We start from the raw sequence: 23,406 nt of genomic DNA on the forward strand, positions 1-23,406 counted from the left end.
TGGCTATACAGCCAATGTACTTCTGATATAAGATGACAAACAGCAGTTAACTAATTCCTGATGAAGGGCTTATGCCCGAAACGTTGATCCTCCTCCTCTTTGGATGCTGCCTGACCTGCTGTGCTTTTCCAGCACCACACACTCGGCACTGCAAGTTCCCTCAAACACCATGAAACCAATTGTATATTTTTGTAATTGTATACTATTTTAGCCACATTGTATATTTTAGTAATGTTGGCTGATGGCTAAACATTCTTCTTTACAATGATACCACCTCAGAAAGCTGGTGGAGCCTCTGCTTAACATTTTATTTCAGAGACAGCGCCTGCAACACCGCAGCACTAGCCTGTCTCACGTCTTCAGGCCTCTTGACTTGGACTTGAACGAAGACCATCCAACTCCAAAGAGAAGGCACTGTCCTTCTTGAGCTAAGAATTACATTTAAGAAGCAGAGGGAATTATAAAACTGGAATGACAGGATCATCATCAAGAGCAACAACAGAAAGGGAGGCAATGACAGAATGGCACAAGGAGAAAGTGGTAATCACTAAAGCTTTTGCAGTAAACCTGTCAGTAAATAGTAATGCTGTGAGCTTTCAATAAAAATTCTATTTACTTTATTGCAAATACTGATGTATTTCTCTCAGTCCCAATTTGCTCTTGTTGCAAATTGTGCTGAAGGGGAGAAACTCTACATTGAGGATAAATTCAGTGATTGCAAAATCATTGAGAAGTGGATACTTTGAGTACACAAATCCTGTACAGCAGCACCCTGGAGCTGACCATGCAGAGGCTGCACCGTGTAGCGGGAGTGGGGAATGACACCCATATTTCTGCAATCACTCTGGCAGCTGTATATGGCTACACCTTCACCTGGTTCTCAGCTCCTGACCTCTATTTTCCTCAATTTCTCTTTTCCTAAATTTCTACCACTAGGCTCTCCATTCTTTCAATAATATCTTCCCCTCACCATGAAAGATTCCACAGGTATACTTTTCCTCCTCTTTATGCTGCCTGGTTTCTAGGATCCACAGCTTCTCAAAGCGCACAGAGATGTCCCAGTCATCCAATGCCCCATATCCAGAGCTGCTGTTTCCCTGTGCCCCTCCAAAATCTCCCAGTTGACATTTCACTGAATGAATTCAGTGGTAATTAGTTTGTGTAATCCAGTGCAATCTCTTGTTGATTAGGTTTGTGCTGATTAAAATTTCAGATCTGAATCAGAGGAAAACAAATATTACCAATGCTGAAATAAAAATCAATGCTTTCTACAAGTACATGCATATAAATCTAACAAAAATGTTTAAATGGCTTTCTATTATATTTAAGGCTGTAATAGATTGATTCTTGAGCAGTCCAGGAATCAAGGGTTATGGGGAAAGGGCAGGAAAGTGGATTTGAGGAATTTTGAATCAGCCACAATCCTATTAAATGGTGAGCCAGGCTCAAGGGACCAAATGGCCTACTTCCTGTCTTATTTCTTATAGTCTTGTGGTTTTATTCAGAAAGAGTTAATCTCCAGCATGGAGGCTGGCTTGCCCTCTTATTACCAGCTAACGCTGCCTTTGACTGTAGTCTAGCTGCTGGGGAGTCTGGGCTCACTGAACTTATCAGGTTGTTCCATACATGGGAGGTTGTGCTGCCCCCAGTTGTAGATAAACCCTCTCATACAAACAAAGCTCATTTAGTGAAGCTCAAATGAGATTAGTGTATTCAAGTGATTGAGTTCAGGTTTGAAGATTAGCATCCAAGTGCGGTATAACTCATATCTCTTGCAATTGCCCAGGTGTAGAGGGTATTGATTTGCGAAGCCAAAAATGAACTTTCATCTCTATTTCTTTATTTTCTACTCATACCTAAGAAGGTCTGCAATGTGTAACCTTTAATTTTATTTCCTATGTTATGCTATAATTACTGCACTGTTTAACTTTTGACTTTGTTCTGTTTTTCTGCCTTGTTCTTAGGATTGTGTATCTTCTACCTTGTACAGAGGTAGCACTTTTTGTGGTGACATTGTACACGTTTCACTATACTCATGCACTTTTGTACTTGAGTAAGCATGACAATAAAATCAAAACCAAATCAAATCAAAATTCAAAAGCTGACATGGGAAATCAATGTTTCAGAAGGTGGATAGATTTAGCTTCACCCTGATATTATGGTGACCTTCAATTTAGATAAAAGGTTAATAGCGAATTTAAAGGTTTTTTTTACACCCCAGTTCCATTTTTGTTTCAGCTTTTTGGCATTATGATGTACTATTTACATTCCTGTTCAGCCAGTCTCCCACTAAATTTAATTCCTTTTCTGTCCTCTCCCAACTGCACACTTCTCTTGTCCAGATCCTCCCCACACCTCCATTTATATCCACAGTTGCTTTAACTCTTTCACATTCCAACTTTCATTTGGCATTATTCTCTCTCAATTATGCCATTCTCCATCAGCCACTGGGTGGAAACGAGCTTGCTCAGGTTGGGTGTGCACATGGCTGGTTGTAAATGGCCAGCAGTTAAACCATTCAAAACTCTTCCAATAGATTTTTATACCATTTCTTTTTACAACCAGAATCAAACCTTACTGGTGCAGCATGAAGGCACTCTGAAGTGTCTAGAAAGATAACAAAGCAAAAACACTCTTAAGTTCACACCTATACATCAGTAATTGTACTTTAGCATTCTTTGTCTGTAATGTCACCTAAGTTTTCCTTGCAACTTTAGCACCAGATAATTAAATATAATTAGCAGCTCATTTATTTTATTTTTCCACCCTCCCTTGACAATGACTCATGCAGTTTTCTAACCCACATTCCATGCTATATTCAGGATTAGCAAATAAAAATGCCAAAGGGTTTTATAAAGTATTGCCTCCTTCCATCCCATTCTTTTTTGCAAAAGCTCTGATGCACTTCAACTCTTTCTTCAGTATGAGGCGTTGCAGGAATATACAGTTCCTGTGTTGGATTGTAACTCAAAATGCAAGTTATTTTTGTTATTTTTAGACCTGACAGCATTGATACCTGATCAATTAAAGTGATACAGATCACAATAGCGATTAAATAAAATCAAGCTGTGCTTGATGTGTGTCAAAATAAGTATAGTAATGAGCAACTGTCACTTTGGTTGAGCATCAGGTAGTGGAGTTTGTACAATCCTAAAAACGCTTTAGACCTACAGTCCTTGTTCATGCTCCATTTTTCTTACTGTACAGAAAATAACTCATAATAGTGAAGAATATCAATAAATCATTAAAATCATTGATCATTCTGCTGCAGGAAATTTATTTCTCTTAACTGAGCAACAATTGTTCATTCTGACAGAGACACTGGACGGAAAGTCAATTCTGTTTCTCTTCCAGACCTGCTGAGTTTCTCCAGAACTTTCTGTGTTTCAGAACTCCAGTTCTTTGCTTTATTTTGTTTCAATTCTTAATGTTTGTTAACATTTACTTCAAAATACCTGTGACACAGGCAATTGGACACAACGTGCCTCATGAAACAAGTAGACAACCCTCAGGTAGCAAAATTATCAACACAAGGTCAGCTTTAAAAAGCTTGGCCAGGGTTTTCAGGCACGGTCAGTAGTGTCCCTTTCTCAGAGCCGGATGTTCACGGTTCAAATCCAATCCTGTTCAGGTGGTTTGTCATAACATAGAGTCATAGAGATTTACAGCATGGAAACAGACCCTTCGGCCCTACCCGTCCATGCCGACCAGATATCCCAACCCAAACTAGTCCCACCTGCCAGCACCGAGCCCATATCTCTCCAAACCCTTCCTATTCATATACCCATCCAAATGCCTTTTAAATGTTGCATTGTATCAGCCTCCACCACTTCCTCTAGCAGCTCATTCCATACACATACCACCCTCTGCATGAAAAATTTGCCCCTTAGGTCTCTTTTATATCTTTCCCCTCTCACCCTATACCTATGCCCTCTAGTTCTGGACTCCCTGACCCCAGGGAAAAGACTTTGTCTATTTATCCTATCCATGCCACCGATAATTTTGGAAATCTCTAGAAGGTCACCCCTCGGCCTCCGACACTCCAGGGAAAACAGCCCCAGCCTGTTCAGCCTCTCCTTATAGCTCAAATCCTCCAACCCTGGCAACACCTTGTAAATCTTTTCTGAACCGTTTCAAGTTTCACAACATCTTTCCAATAGGAAGGAGACCAGAATTGCACGCAATATTCCAACAGTGTCCTAACCAATGTCCTGTACAGCTTCAAGATGACTTCCCAACTCCTGTACTCAATACTCTGACCAATAAAAGAAAGCATTCCAAATGCCTTCTTCACTATCCTAACTACCTGCGACTCCACTTTCAAGGAGCTATGAACTTGCACTCCAAGGTCTCTTTGTTCAGCAACACTCCCTAGGACCTTACCATTAAGTGTAGAAGTCCTGCTAAGATTTGCTTTCCCAAAATGCAGCACCTCACATTTATCTGAATTAAACGCCATCTGCCACTTCTTAGCCCATTGGCCCATCTGATCAAGATCCTGTTTTAATCTGTGGTAACCCTCTTCGCTGTCCACTACACCTCCAATTTTGGTGTCGTCTGCAAACTTACTAACTATACCTCTTATGCTCACATCCAAATCATTTATATAAATGACAAAAAGAAGAGAACCCAGCACTGATCCTTGCGGCTCCCCATTGGTCACAGGCCTCCATTCTGAAAAGCAATCGTCCACCACCACTCTCTGTCTTCTACCTTTGAGCCAGTTCTGTATCCAAATGGCTAGTTCTCCCTGTATTCCATGAGATCTAACCTTGCTAACCAGACTCCCATGGGAAAACCTTTTCGAATGCCTTACTGAAGTTCATATAAGTCACATGTAACGCTCTGCCCTCATCAATTCCCTTTGTTACTTCCTCAAAAAACTCAATCAAGTTTGTGAGACATGATTTCCCATGCACAAAGCCATGTTGACTATCCTTTACCAGTCCTTGCCTTTCCAAATATATGTACATCCTCTCCCTCAGGATTCCTTCCAACAACTTGCCCACCACCGTCATCAGGCTCACTGGTCTATAGTTCCTCGGCTTGTCCTTACTGCCCTTCTTCAACAGTGGCACCATGTTAGCCAACCTCCAGACTTCCAGCACCTCACCTGTGACTATTGATGATACAAATATCTCAGCAAGAGGCCCAGCAATCACTTATCTAACTTCCCACAGAGTTCTAGGGTACACCTGATCAGGTCCTGGGGATTTATCCACCTTTATGCATTTCAAGACATCCAACACTTCCTCCTTTGTAATCTGGACATTTTCCAAGATGCCACCATCTATTTCCTGACATTCTATATCTTCCATGTCCTTTTCCACAGTAAATACTGATGCAAAATACTTGTTTAGTATCTCCCCCATTTTCTGTGGCTCCACACAAAGGCCACCTTGCTGATCTTTGAGGGGCCATATTCTCTCCTTGGTTACCCTTTTGTTCTTAACATATTTGTAAAAACCCTTTGGATTCTCCTTAATTCTATTTGTCAAAACTATCTCATGTCCCCGTTTTGCCCTCCTGATTTCCCTCTTAAGAAAACTCCTACTGCCTTTATACTCTAAGGATTCACTTGATCTATCCTATCTATACCTGACATATGCTTCCTTCGTTTTCTTAACCAAGCCTGAACAGATTGATTAAAGAAAATGATTTAAAAAGCATAGTCAGTCTGAAGTGGGATCAAACTGGTGGTGGGAGTAAAGTTTCATGGAATCATAGAATCCTTGTCATTTTTTAAAAGGGAGATGTTAATCAAGAACCCAGACAATCTCTCCTCTGTTTCTGAAGGCATGATTCAGTGGCTGGGAGGGAGCAGTGAGTTAGCTTCCTTCCTCCCCCTCCCAGTCAGTTGTGCTTTCTTTTTTACTGAAGTGTCCAATAACATGACTGTTCTGAGCTATGGAACGCTGCCATGCAGGTTCATATGACCTATGCTTCACCACACAGCAAACTCCTGGGGCCAAAAATATTCATGGTTCCCAAACCTGCCTCCAGGGAAATAGTTGTCTGAAGAACATAAGAACCAGGATCAGGAGTAGGCCATCTGGCCCTTCGAGCCTGCTCTGCCATTCAATAAGGTCATGGCTAATCTTTTCATGGCCTCAGCTCCACCTACTCACTGTCTCACCATAACCCTTAACTCCTTTACTGTTCAAAACATTATCTATCTTAGCTTCAAAAACGTTCAATGAGGAAGCCTCAGCTACTTCACTGGGCAGGGGATTCCACAGATTCACAACCCTCCAGATGAAGAAGTTCCTCCTCAATTCAGTCCTAAATCTGCTCCCCCTAATTTTGAGGCTAAGCCCTCTTGTTCTAGTTTCACCTACCAGTGGAAACATCCTCCCTACTTCTATCTTATCTTATCTATTCCTTTCATAATCTTATATGTTTCTAGAAGATCCCACCCCATTCTTCTAAATTCCAATGAATATAATCTCAGTCTACTCAGTGTCTCCTCGAGCCAACCCTCTCAACTCTGGAATCAAGCTAGTGAACCTCCTCTGCACCCCCTCCAGTGTCAGTACATCCTTTCCCAAGTAAGGAGACCAAAACTGTATATAGTACACTAGTTTATGGCCTCATCAGCACCCTATGCAGCTGAAGCATAACCTCCCTCCTGGGACCTGGGATTTTGATTGAGACTCCCTCTCAATTAGCACAGTGATTGGTTCCCTCGCCAATGAATGTGGGAATGAGCTCACAAATCTGGATGGCCAATCAAAAGCCGTTCAGCTTCAGCCAAGCACTTGACTCCACTACAAAGTAGGTCAATGAGAAATGACATCATCATGAAGGTACCCTCCCAACTACTTGTTAAAACTAATTTCAAGAACAGGTGCAATGATGGTGTCATGGCAATGTCACTGGCCTAGTAATCCAGCATGCCAGGCTAACTTCCCAAGCCTTCGGGTTCACACCTCAATATGGCAGTTAATGAATTCGATAAAAATGTTGAATTAAAAAGCTAGCCTAATGGTGAGTTACATTACTACAAACCCGTTGTTGATTGTCATAATCAAAGGCAAATTTGGCTCACTAATGTTCTTTAGGGAAGATATCTGTCACTCTTACCTGGTCTCACCTATTTGTGAATCCAGACCCACAGTAATTTGGTTGACTCTTAACTGCCCTCCAGGTAATTAGGGACAAGCAATAAATGCTGACCTAGTTAGTGACATCCACATTCCATGAATGATGTTTTTTTGAAAAATGCAGTCAGGTCACCTTTTGGGGAGAGGTGGGAGCCTTGATATGAGGTGTTTTTTTGCTGCACTATCACCAGGGATAAAGCAAGGGCATGCAGACCTGCCTACAGCCTGGCATCCTCACCTGCACTGGGTATCTGCCTCCAAGCAGTTGAGCTGCCCGGTACTGCCAACAGGGAGCTGAGAATCTGTTGACCCTTTCAGTCAGTCCCTGAGTTATTCTCAGCTACTGTGTGCATGTGTACGTGTGTGTGTGTACGTGTGTACGTGTGTGTGTGTGTGTGTGTGTGTGTGTGTGAGAGAGTCAGCACAGTTCATACCTTCAATGGGAATGGGTGAGTGAAGACTACATAAAGTAAGGCACTGTATCTTGGTACTTGTGTTGACTTCAGAACTTTAATAACTGTTCATAGATTGAAAGAAGCAGCAATAACTCTGTCTGGAATAAATTATTGGAGGACAAAGACAAATATTACAGAAATTGAAAGGAATTAGCCAAGCCTGAGAAATGAACAAGTTTGAGGTTACGGAAACAAAACTGTGGGTTCGGTGCATTGGGCAGGGGTAATGTAGAGTGGTACGGGAGTGGGTCTGGGCGGGTTACTCTTTGGAAGGTTATTGTGTACTTAGTGGGCCAAATGGCCTGTTTCCATACTGTAGGGATTTTGTGAAATTTCTATGAAAGGCTGGTTGTAATGATTTACTGACAACATTGGACTTGTAACATGAAGATCTGGACTAATGATCTACAGATGAGAATAGCCTAGGAAGTTAGTCCGTTATATTTAAGAAGGCAACTGGACCTTTCTCAAGGTCTTTTAGAGACAGGCAATAAATCCTGGTCTAGCCAGAAATGCCTATAAACTGCAGATGAATATAAAAAAGCCCTCTCACAATCATGCCCACTTGAACTGAATAAATAGGGAAAAAATGTTCACATTTGTGAAAGCATTGCAAAAGAGAGGGTAGAGATTTAAATTAGCAGAAGAAATAATAGTGATATGAGGAAAAACATTTCTACACAACATGTGCATAAGGTCTGAAATGCACTGCTTGACAGTGTGATGGAGCAGGTACATTCAATGCTTCCAATGGGGAATTAGACAGCTATTTGAAAAGGAATAATGTGCATCATTGTAGTGAACAGACAGGAGAATGGCATTGAGTGAGATGTTAATTTGGAGAGCTGGTGCAGATAGGGTTAGGTTTATGATGTAGAATTATAGAATCCCATTTGGCCCATCCAGTCCACACTGACTCTCCAAAGAGCATCCCAGTCAGACCCAGCCCCCTATCCTATCCCTGTAACCCTGAATTTCCTAATCTGCATATCCCTGGACACAAAGAGCAATTTAGCATGGCCAATCCACCTAACCTGTACATCTTTGGACTGTGGGAGGAAACTAGAGCACACAGAGTAAACTCATGTAGATAGTTGCCTGAGGGTTGAATCGAATCCAGGTCCCTGGCGCTATGATGGGCCAAATTACCTTATTTTGCGTTGTATAAATTCTGAGTGCTTCACCAAAACTGCACCCAGTCAGGTATCTGTTTCATCTCCTTTAAGCGGGTTCATATGATGATAGCCAGCTGTTAAGATCTAAATTATGTGCTGAATCCAAATATTCGAACATGCATATTTTATTAGTGCAGCATCTATTCAGCACTGGTTTCTATTCTCTCATCAAAATGAATCCTTTACATGGAGCCTTTTCCATTCTTATGAAGCAGAGTGAATCACAAGACAGTACCACGGAGCTATTACCACAATATTATAGAAAATTAAAGTTTATTTTCTAGCCAAGAAAGTAAAATGCAGTCAAGGACAGTCTGATGACTTATGAATCTCAGATTTGTTTGTTAAGATAATTAAAATTGAAAATATCAGTGTGGAAAATTATCCTGCATTTACTTCTTTACTTGGACAAGATACCTATAATAACACTGGTCACTGCCTTACAACTGAAAGACACAATAATCAACCTAACTGAATCCACAGTGACATTCCTCTTTTGAAGGGGAACAAAGGATTTTTTTTTCCTTTCTATTGGTGACTCACAAATGAAATTTCATCAAAATTGTACTTTTTGAAACTGGGCTTTGTTACAATTCTATTTATGACCCTGAATTATGGAGATTAGTCTCCTTTTTCTTAAAATGAAAAATTACACTCTCAAATGTCTGCATTTATTCTTAAACATTCTCTGATATCCTTTGTATGTGGAAAGAATATCCAGCTAAGACAGCCAGAAACAAAACTGGCCGAGTCATTTTTGGATTTGTTTCCGTTACTCAACAATCCTAGATATCATTTTAGACCTTCCTGGCATTCGGTTGAGAAGATTATCTGCAGAATTTTCTTTAAGTGCAGGCTATAATCCTAATGACGACAAAATAAAATAATTCATAACATTTGTATTATTATTCAGTATGAGCTGATCAACACCCAAATTTACTGTTAAATGTATGGTCCTGCATAAATATGACTGAGTGAAGTACAGTGGTTCAATAAGTTGTCAACCTGCGTAATATATATTGAGTAATCACATTGTCATCATATTTGGTTTGAAACATACCTCGGACTTAAATCAGGAGGTCCACAGCAGTTTAGGGATGGTAGAAGTAGTTTTGATGGTTTTCGTGCATTACTATTTCCATTACTCGATGCAGTCTCTTCCTTCTTATATTGGGGGCTTCCACCCCTCCTGCACTTAGCTGGTGAACGACTGCCAAGTCTTATCGTTGAGTAATGCTTAAGGTCATCTCCAAGCAGGCTCCCGAGCGACCCTCGCCGGATTGGGCTGTTCAAACCGGGCAAGGTGAGCTTCCTCCGGGTCTTTGTTGCTGGTGAGAGATGAGAATATTCACCTGGTTCATCCTCAGTTTCCAAAATGGAGGGAAGCTTCTTGTTGGAATTGTCACCACTCTCCAAGTGGTTCTAAAACAAAAAAAAAGACAAATACAGTGGTCTCATCAGACTGCTTTTTAAGTGAGGGGTACAGGGTCTCACTCTTTCATTTTTAATGAAATTGGCCAACCGATTCTCCTACTATTGGAGGTTTGTATGTTGTTATTTCATTTTCTGCAAAGCCGCGTGTCACATTGAATGGAATGCGTCTCTCCCAATATATTCCAGTCAATATAACTTTTCTCCTATTTCAATGTAAGAAAAACAACCACATTTCTGGCATTTGATTTAAGGTGGAAAGATTATTTGTTAAAGACTTTGCAGTGAGTTATCTATTAACACCTACTTTCACATCCCCTCTTTGCTTAGAGTTTCTAACTGATGCCAAGGATTTATTCTTCAAATGGCGGTATCTCAGAAAATGGCCATTATTCATGTGGACCTCTGGATAGAGTATGGAAAGACTTTACTTGAGTGTGAGCTCTACTCTTTTGTGACCCAACCTTCATATGTGTCTACATTTCTGATTTCCACCCTCCCTGTTTCAGATTCTACAGCGTCGTCGGCTGAGATTGGTTACCTCCACTGAGAAGAAGAATGGAACATAGGGAGTTGCTCACCTTTCAAAAAAAAACCATTGCAGATCTGGATAATTAGCAGCTGGAGTAAAAGTTAGTTGAATTAACTGAGCCAATTACTGGGAACATTCAGCTGTTATACACACAAATAAACCTCACTTATTGTATATGAGAAACATGTACATGAAAGCAAAAATGCAATGGGGAGAGAAAAGGCCCCTGAAAAAAATCAATGAGGTCATCTATGTGCTGAATCACAGGAGATAGGAGAGATACTAAATGTACTGTGGAGAAAGATGTGGAAACTAGGGAACTTGAGGAAATAAATATTGATGTCATGAAAACAGTTCACATTACAAAAGAGGAGGTGCTGAAGGCCTTAAAACACAAATGTGAATAAATCTCTGGGACGTGGTCAAGTGCAAAAAGCTAGGGGAGAGATTGCAAGCCCCTAACAGAGATATTTGTATCATCTACAGCCATGGGTGCGGTTCTGGAGGGCTGGAGGATGGCCCGTATTTGTTAAAGGTTGTAAAGAGAACACTGAGAACTATGGACCAGTGAGTCTGACATTGGTGGTGGGTAAGTTGTTGGAGGTGAGTCTGAAAGATGGATTTACATGCATATGGAGAGGCCAGGACTGATTAGGGATAGTCAACATGGTTTTGTGCATGGGAAGTTGTGTCTCACAAATTTGGTTGAGTTTTTTTGGGAAGTAACCAAGAAGATAGATGAGGCCAGAGTGGTGTTGTCTGCATGGACTTTAATAAAGCCTTTAACAAGATTCCACATAGTAGACTAATCAGTAAATCACATGGGATTCAGGGACAGCTTACCATTTAGATCCAAAATTTTGTCAGAGACTGGTGGTGGAGGATTGCTTTTTGGACTGGAAGCCTGTGACCAGCGATGTTCCATACGGATCGGTGCTGGGTCCACTGTCATTTGTCATTTATATAGGTGATTTGGATGAGAATTTAGGAGGCATGGTTAGTATGTTTGCGGACAAAACCAAAATTGATGGTAAAGTCAATAGTGAAGAAGATTACCTAAGATTACAAAATGATCTTGATCAATTGGGCCAATAGCCTAAGGAGTGGGGGATACCATTTAATTTGGACAAATGCAAGGTATTGCATTTTAGTAAAATAAACAAGGGCAGGACTTATATAGTTAGTGGTAGGTCCATGGATAGCATTATGAAATAGAGACCCAGGGGTTCAGGTGCATAGTTCTTTGAAAGTTATGTCACAGGTGGACAGGATCGTTAAGAAGGTGTTTAGCACACTTGCCTTTAATGCTCAGACTGAGTACAGGAGCTAGGATGCCATGTTGAGGTTGTTCGGGAAGCTGGTGAGGCCTGTTCTGGAAAACTGAGTGCTGTTCTGGTCATCCTACTACAGGAAGGATATTATTAAATTGGAGAGGTTTCAGAAAATATTTACCAGAATGTTGAGGACTGGGGGAGTTTGAGTTATAAGCAGAGGTTAAATAGGCTGGGACTTTTTTCAGTAGAACGTAGGTGGTTGAGGTTTATAAATTCAGAACGGGCATAGATAAGGTAAATAGCTAAAATCTTTTCTCTAGGGTGGGAGGGTTCAAAACTAAGGGGTATGTTTTTTAAGGTGAGAGGAGAAAGATTTAAAATGGAGCTGAGAGGCAACTTTTTCACACAGACGATGGTTCGTATGTGGAATGAATTGCCAGAGGAAGTGTGGATGCAGGTACAGATGCAACATTTAAAAGACATTTGGACAGGTATGTGAATAGGAAAGGTTTGGAGGTATATGGGCCAAACACAGGCAAGTGGGACTAGTTTAGTTTGGGAAACTTGGTTGGCATGAATGAGTTGGGCGGCACGGTGGCACAGTGGTTAGCACTGCTGCCTCACAGCGCCGGAGACCCGGGTTCAATTCCCGCCTCAGGTGACTGACTGTGGAGTTTGCACGTTCTCCCCGTGTCTGCGTGGGTTTCCTCTGGGTGCTCCGGTTTCCTCCCACAGTCCAAAAATGTGCAGGTCAGGTGAATTGGCTATGCTAAATCGCCCGTAGTGTTAGGTAAGGGGTAGATGTAGATGTAGATGTAGGGGTATGGGTGGGTTACGCTTCGGCGGGGCGGTGTGGACTTGTTGGGCCGAAGGGCCTGTTTCCACACTGTAAGTAATCTAAATCTAAAAGGGTTCGTTTCTGTGCTGTATGACTCTGTGATTCTACGAGAAGGTAATCGATTAATGCAAACATGATAGAATACAAAGGGTCAAATCATCAAATTCTTTTTCTTTTACATATGGAATAATGTTCCTTTCCAAGTTTAGTGGTTTCAGAAAAAAATACAACATTTATGAATTTCTGGACAGAGGTGAATTGAGATGTTTTGTTACAAACCTACTCAGGAAAAATGCTCATTCTTTTCAAGTTAGATATCCTAGACTGTCCACCACAATGGTATTTCAGTGTCGTGGTCTCTATTGGGGAGCCATAAACCAAAGGAGCCAGATTTGTCCATTGATCCCCAAATGAAGAAATTACTAACAAGATTTTACTTTTTGCAACTTTTAAATGATCATGAATCAGAACACTGCATAATAAAACATGAATTATACTTTAAATAGAAAGTTACATTTCACTTTAAAACGTTGACACATCAAATTTGCATCTAATATGACTGTAAGTATTTGCGTAATTCCACACAGACAATCCAACAGTACACTGTTCTTTATTCATGTAAGCTAGGTCTGACAACAGTTTTTATCTTCTGAGTTTCGTGGGTATGATTGGAACCCACAGGCGCATTTCCATGACGCCTCCTCTCCCTCCATTCATGGCAGCCCTGTTAATATAGCTTTCTGGATTTCCTTCTCAACCAACCAACCAATAACATCCCAGTTCACAGTTTGACCACTTTTGGCAAAAGCCCCAACCTTTAGCATCTCAGGAATTAGTGAAGATGGCCTTAAACCAACATATGGTTTATCACTTAATGGTGTACAACTCCAGTGTCCTGTCAAATTTGAAATGTAAATAGTTGAGTGAACCGCCTAAAGCTGCTGAGAGCTGACAAGGTCTTTGTTACATACTAACGGAGTGAATTAATGCTAATTTGTGTATTCTGCATTGCTTTGTACATATATGAAGCCACAAATGTTAAGAATAGGCTCCAAGGTAAAATTACAATTGCAGCCGTACTAATGAGACAATTCGATAACTGCCAGTTTAGATCAATAGCTCCACCACAAATACAGAACAAGCTTATCTAGAAGTTCCTTAGGATTGTCAACCAATTCTGTTTTTTCCAGTTTGTTTTATTGCTCATCATCGCCCTCATTTACACTACATGGTACGCACGAGAATATAACAGCCAACATACCTGGGAAAGTCTGGGGGATTTAGCGAACTTTGAGAATCCCTGTGAAAACAATAGATGCAATTAAGATTGTGCAATCAACTAGAACAGATCAGCAATCATCACAAGAGTGATCTATATCTGAATTTACATTTAGAGAATCTCGTAATGATTATCAAATCCAGGTAGCAACCATAATATCTGAAGAAAATGGTACTGGGATTGTACTTAAAACTTATTGTGGCAGACAGAAATATAATGGGTTTGTTCGGGTAATCACTGATGTTAACTGGTTAAAAACTGAATGACAATATCGACCTTAACCAACAAGGCATTGACCCATGCTGCACCCAGAATAATGGAAAGAAGGCATTCTTTAGATGCTAGACATTAATTAACATCAAGGTAAAAACAATGACTGCAGATGCTGGAAACCAGATTCTGGATTAGTGGTGCTGGAAGAGCACAGCAGTTCAGGCAGCATCCAAGGAGCTTCGAAATCGACGTTTCGGGCAAAGGGCTTTTGCCCGAAATGTCGATTTTGAAGCGCCTTGGATGCTGCCTGAACTGCTGTGCTCTTCCAGCACCACTAATCCAGAAATTAATTAACATCAATCTGAGCAGACCCAAGCTAAATTCTGAGAGGGTGGGCTTGCAGGACAAATGTGCCCTGGTATCAGCTGAAATAACAGTGACTCCAGTACAGAGTAAGCATGGCTATTGTGAGAAATGGGAATGCCTCAGTGAGCCACACAAATCCCCATGACAGCATTATTTTGAGAGGAGAAGGCACTAAAACCAATCCACCTCTGATCTATCTATAAAAGGAAAATACTGTCTCAATTACATTGTGTGCAAGCATCTTATGGTCACAACTGTCCTGTAAATTGCAGCATCCTAATGAGAAAAATCATCTCTCAGCATGTTTGACATCATCTATCAGAATCTGGGAAGGGTGGGTAGGGTTTAACATTTGCAGAGACATCTTGATGGATCTCATCAGAACTATTTCCTGACAATAGTTAAGTTATCTATTTGCATATTAACATTGTTCACTTTGTATATTAAGGTATCCTAGACAATCATTATTTTAAGAGTGATTGTTCCTGGAAAACAGATCGGGAGTTCCATTTTGATCAGTAATTATCTCAAAACAGGACAGATTCATTTATCACAAACATTACAGCCACAGCGCACAGAGAAAACTAAACGGTTCAATTCCTTCTACTTATTAGCAACTCTAACATGTTTATAAGTTATTGATTTTACAACACTGTGTGAGAAAAGCTGCTTTTTAAGCACTACATTTTTTTAGCATGAAAAGTCATGACCAGGGGCAACTTTTCCCTTCCTGTGTCTGATTAATATAATCTTCCCAGGAGTTGCTAACTGTTTCCTGTAGGCATTCGAGGAATTCTGACACTTGGTAATCCCACCAAAACAAAATGTGTTATTGATACCAAGCGTGGAATTTATTTTTGTTGAATCCTCCAATTTGTAAACCTCCTTTGTAGCATCAAGCTAACCGACATTCTGAATGCTTGAGAGCAACAAGTCTGCAGAGTGCAACTTTGGAATTAGTGAACAGCAGGCTGGGTTAATCTCCGACTAGAAGGCAATCATAAATTTGCACAAAGTGCAACATTTGACATGGAACATTGCTGCTATCTTTTGCAACAGCATGCAGCAAATGCGCACTTGCATTTGGTGTGCATGGCAAGATTCCAGCTTACACGTACTTTTAACATTCCAAGGAACCCGAGACGAGATAGCACATTGAATCTGCTCCATGCTACTGGATTGCTAACTCAGACCATGGTGAAAATTAAAGGGGGACAGAATTCCACAACTCTCTCTGCTGCTTACGTCAGCCAGGGTTTGTTTCATACTGGAATGTATGATACCACATAAGGCAAGGTGGTCCTTTCTGTACAAAACCTAATACTTGCACTTTGTTATTGTTATTATTGCCACACTCTAACTGCAATAAAAACCTCAATGGTTCAAGAAAGGTCAGGTAAGTTCTCAGATGCATTAAACATTTTGACTGTGATAGAGATTCCCCAAAATTTTGCACACAGTTGAGAAAATAGCCCAATTGTTAAAATGGTGTTTCTTGGGATTGAACAAAAATGTGAACAGATCTGTAGGGATTACACATGCAACACTGTCATCATTGGTGTGGGTTTTGAATGACTGGCATTACACATTAATGATTAACAAAATAATAAGTAATAATAAGGTAATATATAAAAATCCCGTGGGACAATGATGCAATGGTCATGTGACTGGATAAGTCATTCGGAGTTCTGAACTGACAATATATAACTGATTTGATGATTTTAAAGCCTTCTTAGATGCAATAATATGAATTACGTAACCGAGTATGCAAACACACTTTCAAATATACACACAATTGCATCCACCCATGCGTTCAGTCCTAAACATGCATTCAACCCTAGACACACACACACCTTTCAATTTTTTTGATAGTCAAGCCAAGTCTTCAAATCGTAAAATGATGAATTTTAAGCTATCATTGTAACTGGAATAAAATCTTTGTGGATTGAGTTTAGCAATTACATTTACATTCAAAAAAATTCAACTAGATTAGATCTTGAGAGCTGTTTTTACATGGAACAAAAACATCAGCCCAACCTTCTTACCCTGCATGCACTCTCAGTGCCTGTCATCATAACAAATGTTAGAGCACAGATATCTGGATTGTATTCCAGATTAGAATGCCCATGAGGTGACTCCTACATAAAAATAGTGTCCCATGTGATATGTTCTGAATCTGATTTCTGCTGTTGATTAAGTAGGGCACAATGTGATACATTAATAAACAGCTGGCTCTCAAAAGAAGTCACTGAAAAATGTGTTGCTGGAAAAGCGCAGCAGGTCAGGCAGCATCCAAGGAGCAGGAGCATAAGCCCTTCTTCAAAAGAAGTCCACAACACCACATGCCCTAAAAAGGATTTTTATAAGCATCTAGATGTGACAAAGTTTCAAGTCATCACTTTTTGTGCAAGTGGGCAAAATGGGTTTATTGCTGTGAAAGATAGCAATGGTCAATACTGTTATTGCATCCAGTCAAATTTCCTGCTAAAACAATACGTTTCCCATCCAGAAGCAGATAACACTTGTGTTCCAAATGGACATGTGTTTGTACATCCTGCACTAAACATGTTGTTTTCTTCAAACTGTGTTTTAATATACAGCAGATGATATTACTATGTCCAAACGTTATTGAAAAAGCAAACCAATTTGTCCACAGCACAAAAGGTAGACCACCACCATTAATATCAAAAATAAGCCATAAATATCAAACAACAATCTATAAAGATAACTGCAGTAGGTGATGGAAAGGCTTTGTATTGGTTCAATAGGGTTCCTCTTTGAAGGTGGACATTGCAGAGATAAAGTTGAGGGTATTTGCTGTAGTTAACTCGCTGCCAAGGAAACTGCTAGTGGACATCAAGAAAAGCTGGAGTTGCATTAGAATCCAGTCCAATGATATTTAATGCTTAATGAAGCCTTTACATTTTGCTGGTTTAAGAAGGCAGGCTCAATTCTATTCATGTTGCTTTTAGACCTTCTTTGATATTGTCCTCAGTTAATGCAGGGTTCTGGAGCACAGTTTTCATGTTCATGAAGCTGTCAGTCCCAGGACCCTTTCTCCCTACTGCTGTTACTCAGGTTGATCTCTCACCATTTATGCCTTCCTGTTGCTGGTCACGTTTCAAACATGCTTTGGTACAAGCCGCTAAATTGCTAGTTTATAGCTACTGTTTGTTAGTGGTTTTGCACTATGATTGATAAGGATGGAGAAATTGGAAAGGGAAGAAAAGATCTGCATGTATATAGTGTGTATATAATATATTTATGTATATATACATAAAATACGTGAATATTTTCACCAACCACCAGACCTCTCAAAGTGCTTTACGGCCAATGAAGTAGTCAGAAGGTGCTTCAGTTATACAGAAGCAAAACTTTGTTTTAAAATGACTGATAAGTGTTTCTGTGCTTAGTACTGTCAGGCAGACAAAGAAAACTTAATGGTAAGGTCCTAGGGAGTGTTGCTGAATAGGGAGACCTTGGAGTGCAGGTTCATAGCTCCTTGAAAGTGGAGTCGCAGGTAGATAGGATAGTGAAGAAGGCGTTTGGTATACTTTCCTTTATTAGCCAGAATATTGAGTACAGGAGTTGGGAGATCATGTTGCGGCTGAACAGGACATTGGTTAGGCCACTGTTGGAATATTGTGTGCAATTCTGGTCTCCTTCCTATGGGAAAGATGTTGGTGAAACTTGAAAGGGTTCAGAAAAGATTTACAAGGATGTCGCCAAGGTTGGAGGATTTGAGCTATAGGGAGAGGCTGAACAGGCTGGGGCTGTTTTCCCTGGAGCATCAGAGGCTGAGGGGTGACCTTATAGAGGTTTATAAAATTATGAGGGGCATGGATAGAATAAATAGACAAAGTCTTTTCCCTGGGTTGGGGGAGTCCAGAACCAGAGGGCATAGGTTTAGGGTGAGAGGGGAAAGATATAAAAGAGACCTAAGGGGAAACCTTTTCACACAGAGAGTGGTACGTGTATGGACTAAGCTGCCAGAGGATGTGGTGGAGGCTGGTACAATTGCAACACTTAAGAGGCATTTGGATGGGTATATGAATAGGAAGGGTTTGGAGGGATATGGGCTGGGTGCTGGCAGGTGGGACTAGATTGGGTTGGGATATCTGATCGCAATGGACAGGTTGGATCGAAGGGTCTGTTTCCATGCTGTACATCTCTATGACTCTATGACTCTAACATGCTTGCCTCTGTTTCCTTTGTGTAGATATGCATTACAGACACACATGGTCGAGAGGAGTTAAAGGTAGGAAACTGATCGCTGTATACAACATTGCCATAAAGCTGACATTACTGCAGTTGTTGGGTACCCTCGTGATTTAGCAATCTTTTAAGACTGTCATTAACTTGAGCTCAGACAATGTAACTTTTTTCTCTTTGTTATTGATCACATGGTTCTTCTTTAACATCAAACAGCTACAGCTGGATTTTTATTTATCATATCATTGAAAGTTCATTCTTCATATCTCTGCCCACTCACTCAAAAGAGAAGAATGGCCCTGAGGCTACATCAATCAGAAATTTACCTGTACCTCTATCAATGTCATCCACTGCACCCATTGCACCCGATGTGGTCTCCTCTACATTGGGGAGACAGGACACCTTCTTGCGGATCGTTTCAGAGAACATTTCTGGGACACCCGCACCAACCAACCCCACTACCCAGTGGATGAACACTTCAACTCCCCCTCCCACTCCATCAAGAACATGCAGGTCCTGGGCCTTCTCCACCTCCAAACCCTTACCTTCCTGGAGGAAGAACACCTCATATTCCATCTTGGGATAAATATGGATTGCACTAGCTTCCTCATTTCCCCTCCTCCCACATTATCCTAGTCTCAAGCCTCCAACTGGGTACTACCATCCAGACCTGTCCATCACTCCTGCTCCCCCCCCCCGACCTATCACCTTCTCCCTCATCTTCATCCACCTATTGCTTTCTCAGCTACCTTCCTCCCCAGTCCCACCCTCTCCCATTTATCTCTCAGCCCCGGCCCATAAGCCTCATTCCTGATGAAGGACTTTTGCCCGAAATGTCGATTCTCCTGCTCCTCGGATGCTACTTGACCAGCTGTGCTTTCCCAGCTTCACACTCTCGACCCCCAACATCAGTCAGTTGTCTGGCAAAAAGTTTTTGCATAGAAATTGATACAGATTGCAAGTAGTTCAAAGATTCTTGATGCTGAACTCTTAGGTATTGAATGATACATTAAATGCAGATTTATACTAGTGCCTTGTGGGTAATACACCAGGCCAGATTAGGATGGCTTTCAGCAAGATAAGACTTTGATAAATTGCCTAGTTACAAGGAAGTCCATGAGAAATGGGAATTTCAATGAGATGGTGAGGTAAGAATTGCTTACAAACTGAACCCCAGACAGAGTGATTTTAATAAAGGCTGCATCATGATAATGGGGTCATCTCATTCATCGATCTTTGGATTTCTTTCCCAATCTTGTTCTTGATAAGTTCCTTTCCTCAGGATTAAATTGACTGGATAATTCAGTAAATACAGGACAAAGATTTCTATAAGAAAAACTGCAAATGTGATGGTTTCTTTTTTGGGTGAAAGGATAATTTATTGAACCTGATGTGCAGTCACATAACAGCACAAGGCCGAAACGTCGATTCTCCTGCTCCTTGGCTGCTGCCTGACCTGCTGCGCTTTTCCAACAACACATTTTTCAGCTCTGATCTCCAGCATCTGCAGTCCTCACTTTCTCCTACAAGGCAGATACAGTAAAGGAAGACCATTGGACCATTCTTGGCTCATCCATCCAGATTCATCTTACAGTTTTTTTTGCATCTCATCTTCCATGAGCCCTTTGTAAAGACCATGTGTTTTTATTTTTCGTGTTTTTTAAAACTGTAGACTAAATGGGGAAATAACTGTTGTGAAACCCAGGGATTTACTCGGATGGCTGAAAGTTTTGAAAGCAAGAAACTTGATGATGCTCGTGAACCCTGTATAACTGTTGGCTCCAGAAGTGTGTAGATGAACAGGAGCTGCTGGGTTGTGTAAAAGTGAAGCTGAGTGGTTTGTTGACTGATTGTACAGCTAGGACTGTGAGCAAGACAGTGAGAAACTATTTCAGTCCATAAGAGAAACCAGCAGACCTGCAGAAGTCAAAAAGCTATTAGTTCTCTGCGGTAAGCCACTTTAAAGTTAAAGAAAGTCAACCCTTCTTTCCTTCAGCAGATACCACAAGTTGTAACATTGAATTGGATAATTCAGAGACCTTTCATAGTGAATCAGCCAAGTGTGCCTTTTGCAAACCAGGGGAAGCATTTGGAAAAAGGAAGGCCAAAGTAAACCTCTGCATCAGACAGAATCACCCAACAATTCTTGTGAACAAAGACCAGGGAATGGTTTTCACAGTTTCCACCCATGTGTTCTTTTTCCCTTGTTTATTTTAGCTCATCTCTGTGTGTAAAGGGAGTTTAAATAGGAGTTTAGAGTTTTAGTTATAGAGCTTACTTCATTTGGTTTGTTTGTTTGCCTGTAGCTAGAATCTAATGACATGTAATAAATAGTGATTTCTTGTTCATGACAGAAACTTGGTCCATGCTTTCTATCAACCTGGCTCTGACGACTTCAGGAATGGCAGGGTTTGATTTCCAGTCAGCTAGCCCAGTGAGTTGTGACACAATAAAAAAATCCCATTCTGGGCAGTGTTCACATTGTTAGAAAGAAACTGTTGTAAAAAGAATGCTACCATTATCCAACCAGATCATGGAGCTGCTCTCTCATTAGAGAGAGATAATTGATAGGCAAGTGGAGAGATTGAGTTGGTCACCTCAGCAGGAATTGAACACAGTCTGCATCATAACCCAGCCATCCAGCCAACAGAGCTAAGTGACTCCTTGTTGCTATCAGCTCTTAAGTGATCTTTTACTTCTTTAGTTACAGCTGTGAGCTGTAGATGCTGGTATTGGACTGAGGTGGACAAAATCAGAAGTCACCTGATAACGGAGCAGCGTTCTGAAAGCTTGTGATTTTAAATAAACCTGTTGGATTATAACCTGGTGTCATCTGACTTCTAGGTATAGCTGTATTCTGAGTTTAACTTGCTTTACCTGGCCATACTGTTTATTGTTTTAACTTCTAAGTCATACTATGAATCACTATAAGGTAATATAACTTTTCTTTTATTTCTCTATTTTGTATCTAAGAATGGTACCTACATATTTTGTACCTGTGATGGCGTTGTGAGGGGCAACATTGTAAACTTTTCATTGTACTCCTGTACCTGGGTACACATGACAATAAACCTAATGCTAATTCTAATTCAATGGCCCATGATTCTCCACAATGAGTGTTTGGGCCAGAATTGTTGAAGAAATTATCAAGATCCAATGATGTACTGTTTTCAAAATTATTTAGTTGCAGGCAGCTTTATGATGGATTAATTTGAAATTTGATACTTAATTCAAAGTGCCTGACACAAACTTTGAGTCAGATAGTGAAATGAGTGGATTAATACACATGGAGTGACACATTCATTGATGACGCACTCTGATAGATAACTTTAATCACTCATTATTGTTCAATCTTTGTTTTGTCTTTATGCTCTTTAGTCTAGGTTGGATTCTAATCAGCTTTCTTGGAAAAAAACAGTTGCTATTAATAATTATATTCATTCTTTGAAATGCACTGTGCTGATATACATTGGCAAAGGTTTATTCCATGAGTGTTACCCAGAATTTAGACCTGGAAGTGCAATCATATCAAGTTTTAGATTATATTAGATTCACTACAGTGTGGAAACAGGCCCTTCGGCCCAACAAGTCCACACCGACCCTCCGAAGAGCAATCCAGCCAGACCCATTCCCCTATATTCACCCCTGACTAATGCACCTAACACTACGAACAATTTAGCAAGGCCAATTCACCTGACCTGCACATCCTTGGACTGTGGGAGGAAACCAGAGCACCCAGAGGAAACCCACGTAGACACAGGGAGAATGTGCAAACTCCACACAGACAGTTGCCCAAGGTGGGAATTGAACCCGGATCCCTGGTGCTGTGAGGCAGCAGTGGTAACCACTGAGCCACCATGCATTTTATTCGATGTATACTGCCAATCCCATTAGAAGGTGCCCAAACTTGAAATGTAAAATGAGTGAAATCTCCTGATACCTGGACAAATACTCAGGAAACAACAAAAAGATACCATATTGTTTTTGAAATATAAAAATGTAAGTTTCAATTTTTTTCAGCCACCCATTCATGCACATCATACAGAACATACTAACAAATCTATGATCTTCAAATTTTAACATAGTTAACATTTTTATGCCACACAATACATTACAATACAATCAAAGAAACAAAGAATGTAGGACCATAATCAGAAATTGCTGGAAAAATTCAGCAGGTCTGACAGCATCTGTAAAGAGAAAGAATGGTTCACATTTTGGGTCTCATCACCCTACTTCAGAACTAGAAAAAGGTTGGTATATATTTTGAAGATGGAGTGGGGGTTTGGTGAAGGAGTAAACAATAGGTGGAGATGGAACCCAGAGAGAGAGAAAAACAATGGACAGACAAAGAAATGGGAAAGGCCAGCCTGGAAGAATCAATTGCTGCTAATGGGGACTATTAATGGCTGCCAATGGGTTGGTTATGGTAGCAGCCCATGTAAGGGCTAGTGTGGAGGGGGGTTTGGGTAAGGACATGGGAGAAGGAGAAAGTGTTCAGTCCCTAAAATTGTTGAACTCCATATTG

At 40.7% G+C, this 23,406-nt stretch overlaps 1 protein-coding gene across 2 annotated transcripts in view; it reads right to left on the reverse strand.

Annotated features, from left to right (window-relative positions):
• The window catches only part of kcnh4b (potassium voltage-gated channel, subfamily H (eag-related), member 4b), a 169,977-nt gene that overhangs the window by 24,570 nt on the left and 122,001 nt on the right, over positions 1–23,406 (reverse strand). For both annotated transcript variants that reach the window (XM_072561492.1, XM_072561493.1), the window contains exons 12-13: positions 14,070–14,108; positions 9,794–10,155 (exon numbers count right to left, since the gene is read on the reverse strand). In XM_072561492.1, coding sequence (XP_072417593.1) covers positions 9,794–10,155; positions 14,070–14,108 — 401 coding nt within the window. The remainder of the gene's footprint in view (positions 1–9,793; positions 10,156–14,069; positions 14,109–23,406) is intronic.

The sequence above is a fragment of the Chiloscyllium punctatum genome, chromosome 42 (assembly GCF_047496795.1).
Source record: "Chiloscyllium punctatum isolate Juve2018m chromosome 42, sChiPun1.3, whole genome shotgun sequence".
In the NCBI taxonomy this organism is placed as follows: domain Eukaryota; kingdom Metazoa; phylum Chordata; class Chondrichthyes; order Orectolobiformes; family Hemiscylliidae; genus Chiloscyllium; species Chiloscyllium punctatum.